Source organism: Canis lupus, chromosome 30, assembly GCF_011100685.1.
Source record: "Canis lupus familiaris isolate Mischka breed German Shepherd chromosome 30, alternate assembly UU_Cfam_GSD_1.0, whole genome shotgun sequence".
Taxonomy (NCBI): Eukaryota; Metazoa; Chordata; class Mammalia; order Carnivora; family Canidae; genus Canis; species Canis lupus.
The window spans coordinates 11,831,489-11,846,601 of NC_049251.1; the positions used below are offsets into that span (position 1 = coordinate 11,831,489).

Sequence of the window (15,113 nt, forward strand, 5' to 3'; positions counted from 1 at the left end):
CTAGAGCTGCTCCAGAAGGATCCTAGGTAGCAGTAAGGAGGCAGGACACCCTCCCACTGGCCCAGTGGGATCCCCCTCTGCTCGCCAGCTGAGTGGAGTAGGAGGGAATGGCATTTTTGAGGTCATTTATTAACTCTAGTTTATTCACTAAGAGGTAGTGTCCAAGGGCCAAGGTAGATATCAGCAAGGCATAAAAATGCAAATCCTAGGATTTTTTTTTTTTTTTTTTTTTTTTAAGGTCCTTGGCAAGACCTACAATCTTATTTGGCAAATTTGAGAACGGGAGCTTAAAAATAATGTAGCACGCTGAGTTAATATTAGGCCCAGGACAAGAAGTTTTGTTTCTTCTCCTGCCCAGGGCTTTCATTGTACCAAGAGATCACACAAGTTGGGGAAGTAAAAGAAAAACAAAAGGGACCAGGAGAAAGGAAAACAAGAGGTGTAGAGGGATGAAATGGGACTACCCACCACACAGACACACACACACACACACACACACACACACACACACACACACACACACACCATGTAGATGAAGCTGAGTTTCAATAAACGGCCCTGTCAAAGAGGCAAGGTACCTAGGGAAGGCAGTGTTGCTGTGCAGAAATGGGCAGCACCTGCTTGGTATTACCATGGAGACAGGGTTTATAGGCAGCCCCAATGTCTGTTTAGCATTTTAAGGCTTTTTGTTTTGTTTTTTAACATCAATAGGAAGAGCTTCTTTTTCCTATTCCACCTACAGATTGGGGCTGGGGGCCAGACACAACCCATCCTTCAGTCAGTCATGGCAGGTTTGTGAGGCTCCAATGAGATCTGCAACCAGATTGGAAGTCCAGGTGTCCACCAGGGAGAAGAACCTTATAGGGCACAGTCAGGCTCTGTGGGATGCTTCTCCTTACAGCATGCCTCAGAGGAAGCCTCTGACAGAGGAATGTCCTGGGGCTCAGGACTCTCAGCTGTGGACCGGTATCGGGGGCTCAGGAGTCCCCCTTCCTCGGGATTCCACTCCAGTGCAGGATCCTCCCCCGTACTCTGGTTGAAGAAAGCCTTCAGCCTTTGGGGATGTATCCTGTGGGCCACTGCCATGGCCAGGCCAAGCAGCACACAAAGTAGTCCTGGGGATGAGACAACAGGTGTCCTGCCTTGGTAACAGTAACACCCTGCCAAGAACATCTTCTCCTAAGAGCATCAGAACAACTCTAAGAGAATTGCTGGCATCCCTGTTTCAGGGCAACTTGGTCTCAGAGCAGGGACTAGCTTAGGGTCATATGGCTGATGTGGCTCTGTTGTACTGAGTTTTTGGACTCAGCCCAATGAGCCATGAATTACATCTCAGAAGAGAAAGAGACAGAGAAAGAGAAAGAGAGAACTCCAAAAACAGAACCCTCAGGGAAGGGCAGGGCACAGAGGAAGAGGCATGAGGAAGGGCAGGACAAATTAAGGCTATGTGAGGCAGGGAAAGAGAAGGAATGGAGGACACAGAGAAGAGTATTTGGGGGAAGTGGGCCGGGACACAAGACTGGAAGATTTGGGAAAGAGCTGGGTGAAGAGTTAGGGAATGAGGGAAATGACAGAGACCGAAGACACAAGACAGAAGACAGGGCATAGGCATCCATGGGGGTGGGGAGTAGAACTGAGGAGAGAAAATCCAGAGATGAGTAATGTAAGAGGGTTGGTGCTTTAAAGAGAGGAAGAGCATCCTGGCTACCAGAGGCAGACCCTCAACCCCCACCAATATGGTGGTCCTTGACCTTCTTCCCCAGCCTTAAGATCTCTGGTGTCTATCTTCAGGGCTGGGCCTCACCTGTGGTCAGTGTGATCCAGAAGGCAGGCCCATGGTGAGTGTGCAGCGAAGCAGTGCCCAGGCGCAGGGGACAGGATGGTGTGAGTGATGTGGCGGTGGAAAAGAAGAGCAGTCCCAGCATCTGGAAGATGCCTGTGGCCAGCAGCATGTGGCCACCGTAGACCAGCACAGGCATGGACAGCATCACATTGGCCAGCAGCCAGCAGAGGAATGCCACCCTAGAGAGCCAGGACCAAATGAAGGCTGGCCTAGGCACTTCTACTCGGAAGGGCCCAGGTGGAGGCTCAGGGACCCAAGAACATCCCAAAGATGTGAGATAGGGATTTCTGTCTATTGGTTTCCCAACCAAGCATTGTGGGTGCCAGCCTGGTGCCAGCCTGTCCCCACTAGGGATTTCCACAGAAGTGGAGGAAACATGGGTAGAAACTCCATTTCTAGGTCTAGGCCAGCAGGGCCTCCATCCCACCCTCACCAGAGCATGGCTGAGGTGTAGTGTCCTGCCAGGCGGTACTGGCCATGCAGACCACACGGGCTGTTGGGGGTGAACTTCTCAGCGAGGTAGAGCACAGGGTCTGGTAGCCCCTTCTCCAGTCCCTTTGCATACTCCTCAGCATAGTTTTCACCCAGGCGCCAGGTGAACTCCTCGTTGTAATTGATGGTCTCATTCAGCTGCTGCACTGGGGTTCCTGGGGAATGGGGCAGTTGTGCTCAGCAGGAACCCAAGGACCAGAGTGGGCATTTGCCTAGGTAGGGGCTTGTCACATTGGGTAGAGGGACAGGAGCTGGTCTTAGTGTCTGGAAATTTCCCTTCCTACCGTCCCCCCATTCTGTAGATCCAAACCAGATCCCAAAGACATAGCAGAATCTTCTCCTCCCTCACAAGAGCCATCCCTCACCTGTGAGTGTAATGTTGACTCCTCCCAGACCAACCTGGAGCCCAACATCTGCGCGGATCCATTCAGAACTGAAGGCTTTGTATGATGTGTTGGTGCTGACCTGGCCCACGAACCACTCCGAACTGAAATTCACAGCTGGGGTTGGGGAGTTGGACATATGGGAACTCAGGAAGGTCTAGGCATTACTGGGTTAGAGTCAGAAGGGGTCTAGGTCTGTTTTGCTCACAATTGTAGATCTGTTAACTAGCTCAGTCTCTGGCTCATGGTTAGCTTGTCAACAATATGTTTGCCCAAGACAAATAAAGGGATCAGAACCCAAGATTTCCCTTGGTGACACTCTGCTTCTGCCTCTCCCTCCCTTCCCTGAAGCAGAAGCTGCCAGTGAGGAAACAAGGAGAGGAGAAGCTGACTGCTGAGGGAACTAGATGGGACAGGATCACACTCACCCAGGATCACAGCCCCGATGAATAAGCTGGTCACCACCCGCAGCAGCCAGAACAGCCTCTGAGTCACAGAGTGGGTAGGTTTAGGAAGGAACACCCTCCTTCCAAATCCACCCTTCCTCTTTCCAAACTTGGGTGTCTGTGTGTGTAGGCAGGGGGACATATTCTAAAATTGAGGTCACTTGGTCAATTGAGATCAAAGTGTCTGGCATGTAATAGGTACTCAATAATCATCTTTTGAATCAGGGAGTAGGAGTGACACTTTTTCTCAGGACTGGAGGCTCTTTCCTGAGTGTGGTTGTAGTCAGAGAGTCTGGCCCCCTCACCTTGAGGCCAAGATCTCTCTGGGGCTGGGGTCTCCAGGGCTGGGTATGTTTCTCACCATCTTGCCTCGAATGCCAGGCAGGATGATGATGAAGGTGACCAGTGCAGTCAGAAAGATGGCAATGATGACGGCCAAGGTGGTGTCCATTGGGAAGATTGGCTTGTGACCAGTATAGAAGGGGAAAGTGTGTCCCAGAGTAGCCATTTTGGTGGGGTTGTGCAGGGGAGGCGTATGCTGTAGGACAACAGATATGTATGTCTCAGTGCTGGAAATACAGCAGAGAGTAAACCAGACTAGGTCCCTCATCTCTGGAGCTCACCAGAGTCTACTGCTACTGCCATTCCACTGCCCCTCTGTCTTTCATCTCCCTATGTTTTGACTGTAAGAGAGCGAGGGTCTTGGCAATCTGTCTCTGCTGCCTCATGCTCCTTTCCTGACCCTGAGGTCCCTTAAGTCAGTGCTACAACCACCCTCGAGGCTTCTCTGCTTCCTCTAGGACTGTCTTAAGAAATATAATTCTCTTTTATCTCTCTCAGGCCTCCAGCACAATCAGACAAATCACAGGACATAAAAAGAGCTATATTTACTATCAAGTGAAGGCATAAGGGTGAAAGATGGTACAGATTACAAAAAGATTGGCTTTCTTTCTTAGTCCCCAAAGGAACAAAGGGCAGACAGCTCTGCTAAGTGTATAATCCAACTACATTATCAGAGGACTGATTCCCAGTCCTGGCGATGCCCACACTGGTCTGTCCCACTTTCTCAAGCACCCTGGCTCCTGCTCTGGCAACTCTAGCATAATTGAAATAATTGAGTTCATTCACCTCATTTGACAGTCAATGAACCTAGCTCTGCTAATATCCCTATGTGTGACCTCTACTGGGGCCCTGGTTTGCCCAGGAGTCTCCATTATTTATAGTCTGACCGGTAGGGTCTTGTTAAGCCATATAGTGAAAGAATAAGTTTGGAGTTAAGCAGCTCTGTGTTTGAATTCTGCCTCTGCCTCTTGTGAGTTATTTGACCCCTACAGAGATTTGGTTTTATTACAAAATAGGGATGATAATGTCATTGTGAGTGTGAAACAAGATTGTGTGTGTGTAAAATGCTAAGAATAATATCTGAAACAGAATGACATCGATAGGGGAAAGGGGACATTTTATTACTACCACATTGGGAAAGAGGGGACATTTTATTACTCCATGTATCTCTTTATCCAATCCTTCTCGGAGAGAACCATGGGTTAGAATCAGATCTGGGTCCAGTTCCAGTTCTTCATTAATTTTAAAACATTGGGGAGGCAAATGACAACCTCCTTGGCCCTTGGTTTCCTCATCTACAATTGGATATGGTGATCTCCAGGTCCTCTCTAGTTCTAAATTCTGTGATTCTTCTATAATACCTGGTGGCTCCCAGCCTTCTACTCTCCTTCTAGGCGGGCCACCTCCTATGCTGTCTCTGGGGGTAGCATAGTGTCAGGCAAAAAGACAAAGTGACAGACAATTTGAACTTTTAATCCTGTCTTTTGGACAAGTCACATAACACCTGAGTCCCAGTTTTCACATGAAGTGTTGCTTTTCTCTTAACTCTTTAATTCTTCCATTCCAGAGGAACAAGTACCTCTTTTCCTCCTGGGCTGTCACTCAAATCCTGCCTGCCTACCACCTTTCTCATTCATCATCCCCTTTCTCTTTACAACTTCTCAGCTTCTCTTTCTCTTCTGGCTCCTTCTTCTAAGGATATGTATACATTTCCCCCATCTTAACAACACAAAGAGAAAGGACTCTCTCCCTTGAACTTCTCGGTCCCTCCAGCTACTGTTTTATCCCACTCTCCCCTCTTCACAGCCAGGCTTTCTGCAAGAATAGTCTATGTTGGTATTTTCACTGCTTTACCTCCTCAACTCATTGCAATCTGGCTTCTCTCCATCTCCAACTTCTCCATTAGGTTACCATATGCTAAATCCAAAGGGAAGTTTTCACTGATCATTCTTGATCTCTCTGTGGTATTTTGCATTGTGGACTGTTCCCTCTTTCTTCAAACTTGTCCTCCTTGGACCTCCATGACACCATGCTTTTCTGGGTCTCCTGCTTTTGGCCATTCCTTTTGTGGCTCCTTTGCTAGTCCTTCCTCCCTCTGAAATGTTTGTTTCCCAGGATTCTGTCTTGGCTCTTTTCTTCTAGCACTCTTCATGATTCCCTAGGCAAACTCCTATGGCTGATGCTTCTCAAATCTGTCTCTAGGTAGACGTCTTACCTGGGCTTCAAACACAAAAGGGCCAATTGCCCCATAGACATCTTCACTTGGCTTTCCCACGGATGCCTCAGATTTAACAGGTCCCACACTGAATTCACTGTCTCTGGTCTGCTTTCATTCTGTTTTTTAAGTCTCTTTAGTGGCATCACCATCTTATCAATAAAATAAGTCAGAAAGCTGGACCATCTTACCTCCTAAACATTTCTTGAAACCATCCATGCATTTCCTTCTCTACGCCCTAGCTCAGCCTCATCTATCTTGCCTTGACTAAGCAAATATAATCATCTTACTTATTTGCTTTAGGTAAAATCTAATCTCACAATCACATACGAAGTCCTCTGTGATCTGATCTCACCTACCATTGCATCTCTGTCTTTGGCCCAGCCTAACTAACCTCCAGCCATACTGAACTACTGGCCTCTCCCTGAATCTGACACGCTCTTTCAAGTCTTCATGCCTTTGTATATGCTATTTCCTCTGCCTGGAATGCTCTTACCCTTAGCAAACTCCTTTTACACCCTTCAAGCCGCAGCTCATGTTACTCCCTCTATGAAATATCCTCTGACACCATTGGGCCAGGGTGGATGTTCCCTAATATTCTGATTGCATTTTGAATATGCTTCCACGAAAACAATAATTACACTGTATTGTAATTGTGTGAACATCAGTCTCCTCATTAGCTTCTAATCTCCATCTTTGCATCCCTTGCATGTAGCATATACTAATCAGACTGTGGGTTGAATGAACGAATATATGAAGGAGTTCCTCTCCCTTTAGGTGGCATCTTCTATTTCACACACAAGAGGGAGCTATGCTCCCTCTGTCCTCGATACAGTATTAAACTCTCATTCATTGTTAATGGAGTGTCACCAGGACAGGGCTAAAGACTGGGCAGGAAGGGATTTGACCAACTCTGTCCATTTTTGTGCTTTCACAAAATTTTCAGAAAGTCTCTTCCAATAGTTGGAATCCAAAGTATGAATGTTCATGTTTAATTGAATCTGAAATGTATTTCAACACAAGCTAAAGATAAATAACTAAGAACTTGTAGATTGTTATCTTTTAAAATGTGTGATGATATTGATTTTATTTATGTTTTAGAAATTTTTTATCTATGACCTAGACTAAAGCCATTACAATTGTGATGGAAGGCTATATTTTTTAGAAAATTCTATAAAATATAGAATATCTTGGTTAATAAAGTAGGAAGAGAAAGCAAGTTAGCTAATACTATGAATACATGTTATATGTTGAAATTTCAAAAACAAATATTTGCAATATAAGCAAATAATTGTGTAATGTATTTTGGTTAGAGTTACCTGTTAACATTATTCCTGAATATATTTTAATGGGAGGTTATAAAATATTTTACAAGAATGGCTCATCTCTAATAACATAGTGCTTCAAAGAAACACTAACAAAAGGCTCTCTATCTTAAGTACAAAAAAAAAAACAATGTTAACTTATTTCCAATTCTCCAAAATATTTACTAAAGATGACTAAAGCAAAAAGATGGTTGGTGAATAAAATTCACCTTCTTTAATTTCTTCTTGTTTAATTTAATGAATTAGGGATCCCTGGGTGGCGCAGCGGTTTGGCGCCTGCCTTTGGCCCAGGGCGCGATCCTGGAGACCCGGGATCGAATCCCACGTCAGGCTCCCGGTGCGTGGAGCCTGCTTCTCCCTCTTCCTGTGTCTCTGCCTCTCTCTCTCTCTCTGTGACTATCATAAATAAAAAAAAAAAAAAAAAAAAAAAAAAAATTTAATGAATTAGGTTTTCCTTAACCTACATTGTCTAATCTAAAGTTAATTTTGGATGACACTGATCTCAAATTAGTTTTAATTATTAAGGTAACAGGCCTCCTGTATGAAGTAGTGGGACTGAAATGAAAAGTCCCCATGCCCAGCGATACTGCTTTTCTTACAGATTGTAGTTTCCCTTTGGAAAATCTTCCTCCTTGGCAAGCCAAGGAGGCTCTGACAGCAGAATTTCTTCCAATCTGAGAAAAACCTTTTGTCAGTCTTCACTCACTTCTCCCTAGCTCACCACCATGACTAATATGTAGACACAATGGATATTGATATAAATAAGCACAAGATACAGTCAGACATACACTTACAATTTCTGTAAACAGAAATATAGACAGGAGAAGAAAGTAGTTCTCAGTAACATAGAGAACTAGATACATAAGCCCTCAATCAGAGGCCCCGGTGACAAAACTGAGGGGCTTTCTCAATGGATTGGCCAATCCCCACACTCTGGGGTCCTCCCTCCTCCCTGGCCTGGACAAGTGAGGGGCACCCCCCCCCCCCACCTTTCTGAACTCCCTTAAAATACTGAAGCATTTCTATTGCTCAGTTGTGTTTCAGACAGTTAATGTAATCCTTACCTATCTCAGGTTGAAGTAGAGTGTGTATGTATGAGGGGTGGGCAAGGAATAAAGTTACACACCTTTAAGAAAATTCAGCCTGGTATAGCAGGTCCTCAGCATTCAAACTTCTCAAGTGCTTTCTTAATGTTCTGTGGCCCATCCAGTAGCCTGCCTCTCCCACCTCCCCCATCTTCTGGAACCTAGTTATTCTCTACAAAGGGTAATGGGTGACATGGCTGGAGTTGCCAAGAGCTCTGATTAATGATACACAGCTACTGGAATGTAATATTTTGTTTCTCTGGTTGGAGTTGATCCCATTAAAAGTTTACAACTCTGGCTGGCTAAGGGAACCCTGCCAGGAGCTCCTGCCCCAGCTTCTTCAAGAAGATGAGTGGACATGTGTGTGTGTGTACTGTTGCACCAAGGTATGATTAAGTGGAGCAATAGAAGATCTGAGAAGTGGGTTGAGGCAGGAATCCCCAGTCAGGGCTGAGGTAAGGAGCCCAGAGGGGCTGAATCATGTGAGTCAAACTACCTGGGCTCCAGGTAAACCGGGATAAGGATGCCATGTCTGTAAACCCAGTGGCGTTTACCGCCTCCTCTTAAATTTCTTACCAAGCTCTCTCTTTGAGGAACTCCCACTCGATCTGAACTTGCCCTGGGTGGGCGCTGGAAGTGCACGTGCGGGGCAGGGGCGGCACTCTAAGGCCGCTGCGCAGAACCCTCCCTGACCGCACAGACCCGCAGACTCACCCCCGCCACCCACCCCTGGACCACTACGTCCTTACCTTCGCGTCTTGCCAACAATGCGTGCGTGGCGACCCCTGCCGCTGGCCTCCTCGCGGTGGAACGTCCCGGGCAGCGCTTCTGGGGGTGGGATTAGGCCGGGAACCAGGGCCGGGCGTTCTGTCACCGAAAGCGCGCTCCCTCTCCCGGCCCAGCTCGCTTCCAACCCCACACTTCCCCTAATTCACTGAAGGACCAGGCCTCGGACTGGACAAACCGGGTCCGGGTGCTTCCCCGCCCGCCACTCCAAGCGGCTCTCAACCTTCTCAGGCCGCACCCGAGGCACTGAGGCGCTGCCCCCCGCGCCCCCCCCGTCCTGGATCTGGGACTCGGGAGGGGCCGCGCGCAAGAGCCACCCCCCCGCCCGCCCCCCGCCATCCCTCCGGCCCCTCCTCCTCCTGCCCCCTGCCCGGGACCCCGGGCAGCTCCCGCACAAACCTAGCGAGGCAGTCCGACACCCGCGGGAGCGCGGGCGGGGCTCGAGGGCCTGAGGTCTCGGGAGCTCACGAGGAACCCCGGGAGGGTGGGGGGGGGGTTGCCACCCACTCTTTCAGGGTCTTGGGACGAGCTTCCTTGCCGCGCGCTGACCGGTCCTCCTGGTCCTGATGCCCAGATCCGAAGGTGTGCGCGCGCTGACCGGTCCTCCTGGTCCTGATGCCCGGTCCGAAGGTGTGGGGAGTTTGGGGGTGACGTTCCCAGATTTCCCTCCCCCGCACCCTCCCGGTCTTCCGCCCCCTCCCCACCCGGAGCAGACTTGCCCTCTTCGCCGTCCAGGCGGCCGCACGGACGAGCCCTTGCCGCGGACGGGACCGATGTCGCGCCTGAGCCCCGCGAGCCGGTGCCGCCTCGCCTGGCGCACCCCGGGCCCCTCGGCGCACCCCGGCGGGTCCCCGGCGCGCCGACTCGCCTCCCGCCCCGCCCCGCCCCGCCCCGCCCCGCCCCGCCTCAGCGCTGGGCCGCGCCGTCGGCTCCGCACCCACAGCCCCGCCCGCCCCGCGCAGAGCTGCGGAGCCAGGCGGCGGGGAGCGGGCGTCGGGGGCCCCGCTGCGAGCCGGGAGGGAGACAAGCCGCACTCCGGGGCCAGGGACGCCGCGGCCGCAGGTCAGACCCCGAAGGGCTTCTCGGCGCTCCGGGGGAGGGACTCCCCGGTGGCTTCGGTGGAGCGCGCCCCAGCTCCGCTGTGCTCCTTGGGGGAAGGGGAATTGGAGCCCTGGCCCCCCTGCGCCTCGGTTACTAGCCCGAGGGGGCCTCCAATGGAACGTGTTCAGGCCTATCCTCCACCCCACCAAAGTTTTAGGTTCTCGGAGAACTGGGAATGTTCCGTGGCCCACTTTGCTTGGGCCTAGAGGATCTCTCTGGAGCTCTTCCTGGCACCAGCACGTTATGCCAGGGAGGGAACTTTGGGTTTTTAGAGAGTCCAGGCTTCCCCTCAACCTTCCCTTGGGACCAGGTTGGAATCCCTAAGGCTTTGGCTTATATTTACCCCCACCCCAGGGTCACCATTGTAGGAGTTCAAACTGGAAAAGTAGCCATGTGGAGCAAGAACAAGGTAGGCCTGTGTTCTCTCCCTGGTTCTGCCACTGCCTGGGGCTTCACTGCCCTGTCATAAGGTTATGCCTTCTGCTCAAGGTTGTTAGAAAGTTACTGAACCAATGTTGCTGTATAAACCATTGTGGCTACCTACCTGAAAGGAGTGGGTTTTAAGCATGCCCACATTCCTCTTCAGGTTTATCCCCACAGCTTGGCCTGAAAGCTCACTGCATGCTTTTACCAGCTGGGGTCCAGGATCCTGAAGACACAGTGGTAAGAGGGGAAGGGGCAGGGCATCCTAGATCAGGGAAGGACCACTATGGCCTCATCAGCATGTCCATCCCTATGGCTTCAACTGTTCCGGACCCAGTTCTTCACATTCTATCAAAGGCCACCATCTGGACAGTCTCTGTGATGGAGTGAGTGGAATGCTGAGCTTTTGAGTTATGACAGGGCTTAGGGTTTTTCATTTGTTTAATAGGAGATGGCAAGTTGGGGATGAGGTCACCCTCTGGGGCTCCTCCTCTGGGACTAGACAACCTATTCAAGAGTCCTGAGGATTTGGTTTGCCCTAAGGCTTTCTCTGAACTCCCACCTTCTTCCACTAGAGAGTTCCCCAGCCCCACCCCACCCCCAGTTTCTACGGGGGACTTTAGAAGGTCATTACTGTCCTGAGGCACTACCTATGCCAGTTAGGAGCCCCAGCCTGAGTCCCCTGCTGCCTCTGTTTCCCTGTTGTCTCTGGGCAATTTGTTGGCCTGGGGAGAGAGAGCAGAAAGCTGGCACCAAACACAGGAGTGCCTAGTGCTGTATTCTTTGAGTCCACAGAGCCCACTCTCTCTACATATCACATTTACATAACACCTGTAGCCTTTCTTGCTTTGAATTCAACCTCATTCTTGCATTTGATTCTGGCAACCATGCTAGGAGATAGACAGTTCAGGCATGTTTACTCCCATAGCTGGAAGAGGTAACCAAGGTCCAGACCAGATAAGTGACCTGCCTAAGACCACATTCGTGGACTAGCAGCAGCCCAGTGTCCTGGCCCCTGAGCAAGACTCTGTCCAAGGAATATATACTTCTGGAAGCTGGGCCAAAGCAAGGTTTTTCAGAAGGTAAGTCCAGAAAGGCAGAGATTTCTGTCTGCTTTGTTCATCACTTAATCTCCACTTCCTAGGTCAGTGCCTGATACATAGTGAATGCTTGTCAAGTGTTTGTTGAATGAATGAAAGATTCTTGGGAGACGGTGAGTCTCCTGCTCTTTGCTCCCCACTATGGTGTTGGTCCAGCCCACACCTAGATTCACAGGGACCTGCAGAGGCCCTGGCCTGAATCTCCTGAATTGCTGGATGCATTCTCCCTGTCCTCTTTTTCTAGGGTCTCCATTTTAGGGTGTTCTAACACCTGAGCCCTATTATATTCATCATGGGCTTCTGCCTGGCTCTGACATGGACATTCCTGGTTGGGTCATGGACATCCATGGGTAAGTACAAATTGAAGAAGTAGAGTTAGGAGCAGAGGAACCTTGCTGTGTCAGCATTTCCAATTTCATTCCTTACAGTCTGGTGGCCCTTTCTCTCTCATCTGTCTTCTTTCTTTCTTCATAAAGTAAGGACCCCCTGATCCCAGGTGGGGAAAGATGGATGAGGCATACAAAACAATAAAGGATCTTGTGGCCAGATTAGACCCAAAGCTGAAGGGAAGTCACCAGTGTTTTAAAACAATATGAAAACAGTAAACCACCCACCACCACCAATATGGTCCATTTGATTTCATCTTGTTACTGTCAGCTTTGGACAGTCTCTTACTAGAATCTGAGGCCATTCTCTGAAGTCTGGGTCTCTGAGAAGGGGAGTGGGTTTGCGATGCTACAAGTTAGGTTTAAAAAAAAAAAGGCAGTTCCTTATCATCAGGAGGATACAAGAAAAGGAAGCAGAGGAAACCTGTGGAATGATGAATGATCTATTCTGACTGAAGGCAGTGGACCCCTGCAGTTTCTCCCAGGACAGAGCTGTTCACATTCCTATTCCTTCCAACTCTCTCTTTGCTTTGATCTTGGATCTTCCTTTCCTAGCCAGCTCTTGCCATTTATTCCCAGGAGGCATTCTACCTTATACCCTTCCCCAAAGGCCTTCCTCCCCCTTGTTCTGCCACCAGTTCATCTTATTTTAGAGATCACATGTAACGTAGCTGCCCTAGTTCCTGCCCCAAGTCCTGAATCCTTGGTTGTGCTCTTTGCTCAAACATCAGGGCCTGAGTCACTTTCCTTCTCTGGCTTCTGGGTGAGTGAATGTGCACGCATGGACGTGCACATGCACATGAATGTGGGGCCAGAGGGTAGCTCTGAGATCTTGCCCTTGGTCTGTGAGGAATGGGTCTCTTGCTGGCTGATGTGGGTCCTTTTCTTTGTTCTTTCTCTGAAGTGACTAGAGAGGGAGTTTTAGTCCTCTAGCTTTTTGGTTTGGGGAAAGGAATATGACTGGTCATCTGATCTACTGACCAAAAGGACCCCCATTCCACCTCTGATTTTGGACCCCTCCCTCTTCCCTCACTGTCTGAGTTCTTCCCTCAACAACTGAGTGCTCCCTTCCAGATCCTAGTTTTTGGAAAGTATAATAGGATAATCAACAAGGGGAATTATAGGAGGAACATGATGCCTCAACAGAGAGGAAAGGCAAGGTTATCACCAGGCAGTCCCTGATCCCACCCCAGAAACTGAAACTGGAAAAGAGATCAGAGTAGCAATAGACCCCAGAGCCACAGACCCAGGGCTCATACCCTTGCCCTGGGCTTTGCTTGGCAGGAGAGGGCCAAGCCCCTCTCCACACTACCCCTACCCAGGGAGTGGTCACAGAATGACCTCTCCTTTCCTGGGTGGAAGAGTGGTTGGCTGGCTTTTGGGATGTAGCTGGCTCTTGCTCCATATGATATCTTAGGGCTGGGAATGGTTTCTGTCCTGCCCTATCCCCCAGGAAGCTGAGCTGTGAGGGCAGTAGGAAGCTCCTGCATGCCCTTCCACATCGCTACTATTCTTTAGCTTCTGTCTTGTTCTTAGAGGTTCTTTATCAGCACACACTGCCCCTGGCTATGCTGCTTCAGTGCTCCCTACCATGTTCCCCTCACTGAGAGCTTGAGTTTGGATATCATTTTGTCCTCAGTTCTCTCCCTTTGCACCCTACCTTCCACAGTGTGCCTGGGGTCCACTTCTGCTGCTTTCCTTGCCAGGATCCCAAGACCTATATCTTGCAGGCTTGCCTGCCCTCTCATGCCTGAACTAACCCAGCTGCCCCTTCCCTCTTCTCACACAGGAGCTCAGAAACCCATTTCCTGGGAGGTGCAGCGATTTGATGGGTGGTACAACAACCTCATGGAGCACAAGTGGGGCAGCAAAGGTAGGTGAGGGCCAAGTGGAGACAGCCCCAGGGCCAGGGTGCCAGCAAAGGCTCATTGATTATTAAGGTTTTAGGATCTGTGGTATGGAGGGAAGCCTGGGAGAGAGGAGGTAAGGGAGCCCCACTGAGGATTAATCTTTGTCCCTACCCCTCTAACCCCAGGCTCTCGGCTCCAGCGCCTGGTTCCAGCCAGCTATGCAGATGGTGTGTACCAGCCCTTGGGAGAACCTCACCTGCCTAACCCCAGAGACCTTAGCAACGCTGCCATGAGGGGCCCTGCAGGGCAGGCCTCCCTGCGAAACCGAACAGTGCTAGGAGTCTTCTTTGGTGAGGGCCTCAACCTCTGGGGGATGGAGGCCAGTAGGGTCCACTGGACACCTCTATGTCTGAGGCAGGGAGTCAGGGAGTGAGAGAGAGAGAAGTTATGGAGGATCTTAGAGATGGGGGTGAGAGACGGAGAGGGAGGCAGTGGGATGGGATACTGTTACCCAAAACTGGATTTGCCTCTTGGGGAGTGTTGAGCCAAAAGACACAACTAAGCCAAGAATTAGGAGTTTTATTTGGAACAAGTAAGGGGGAACATGTAAGATATTTCCCAAAGCAGTGTCTTCCCCAATAACAAAATTGGGGAAGTTTTAAGCTAAAGGTACTTACAGATTCATAAAGGCACTTGTACAATGGGGAATTCAGCCTAGAATTTAGGCAAAAGTCATCTCAGAGTGACAGAGTCCAGGTCTTAATTGATGGAAGTCACACAAGGGCTGGCAAAGGTAGGCATCAATTCTCTGTCTTTAACTGATCTGATATCTGAGTGCTCAAGGGGGTTTAAATCCTGCAAAGATAACTCAAGAATGTACTTTGGGCAAGTAGTCATAAATTACAAGATGTCTGGGGCCTAACATGACTTTCCTTAAGTCAAGAAAGCCATGTCTTGTATTTTTTCTGGGGAAGAAAAAGTAAAAGGAGAAAGTCTGGATGGAGGAAGCATAAATTTGCCTCACATTGAGCTGTTGATGGAAGTACAGGTAGAGGCAGGAGCATGACAATAATCTGGTAGGGACTCTTGGTGGGAACCTATTCTCACTTTTTGCTTCTGTGACTCCTAGGACAGTCTTAGGGCAGGGTTCTGATTTTGGCTAGAGGGCTGGTGGGTGTGTGTGTCAAAATAGGGGTGCTAGGGTGGGTGGTGTGACCCCAGTGACTGTGGGTTGTTGGCTCCCAGTCGGAATGCTTGGCTCCTGCTGGCCACCCATGTGTCTACATTTGATTCTAAGTGTCCAGCGTTGCAGTGAGACTGACAGGTTCTCTGGGCA

General features: G+C 49.6%; 2 protein-coding genes across 4 annotated transcripts in view; one reads left to right on the top strand and one right to left on the bottom strand.

The window, feature by feature from the left end:
- Window positions 1–311: 311 nt before the first annotated feature.
- On the bottom strand, window positions 312–9,563 carry DUOXA1 (dual oxidase maturation factor 1). 3 transcript variants are annotated; one of them, XM_038580298.1, is made up of 8 exons: window positions 9,516–9,563; window positions 8,881–8,959; window positions 3,526–3,702; window positions 3,147–3,204; window positions 2,701–2,835; window positions 2,277–2,490; window positions 1,805–2,022; window positions 312–1,115 (listed from the first exon to the last, which is right to left on the bottom strand). In XM_038580298.1, exons 3-8 carry the CDS (start codon window positions 3,670–3,672, stop codon window positions 859–861), a joined length of 1,029 nt encoding a protein of 342 aa, XP_038436226.1. In that variant the 5' UTR covers window positions 3,673–3,702; window positions 8,881–8,959; window positions 9,516–9,563; the 3' UTR covers window positions 312–858. The 3 variants fall into 3 exon arrangements, with proteins under 3 accessions (XP_038436226.1, XP_038436228.1, XP_038436227.1); XM_038580300.1 differs by lacking the exon at window positions 9,516–9,563 and adding an exon at window positions 9,425–9,465; XM_038580299.1 differs by lacking the exon at window positions 9,516–9,563 and adding an exon at window positions 9,317–9,427.
- A 310-nt stretch (window positions 9,564–9,873) lies between these two features.
- DUOX1 (dual oxidase 1) overlaps window positions 9,874–15,113 on the top strand; it is a 32,198-nt gene continuing 26,958 nt past the window's right edge. The window contains exons 1-6 of the mRNA NM_001003122.2: window positions 9,874–9,979; window positions 10,605–10,681; window positions 11,370–11,523; window positions 11,786–11,891; window positions 13,717–13,800; window positions 13,963–14,127. Coding sequence (NP_001003122.1) covers window positions 11,834–11,891; window positions 13,717–13,800; window positions 13,963–14,127 — 307 coding nt within the window. The 5' untranslated portion in view covers window positions 9,874–9,979; window positions 10,605–10,681; window positions 11,370–11,523; window positions 11,786–11,833. The remainder of the gene's footprint in view (window positions 9,980–10,604; window positions 10,682–11,369; window positions 11,524–11,785; window positions 11,892–13,716; window positions 13,801–13,962; window positions 14,128–15,113) is intronic.

Coding starts and splice junctions, on each gene's coding strand:
- DUOXA1 (XM_038580298.1), bottom strand. CDS start 3,672: ATGGCTACTCTGGGACACACTTTCCCCTTCTATACTGGTCACAAGCCA. Junction 2,491..2,700: donor AGTCAACATTACACTCACAG/GTGAGGGATGGC, acceptor CCCATTCCCCAG/GAACCCCAGTGCAGCAGCTG. Junction 1,116..1,804: donor CTGGATCACACTGACCACAG/GTGAGGCCCAGC, acceptor TCTCATCCCCAG/GACTACTTTGTGTGCTGCTT.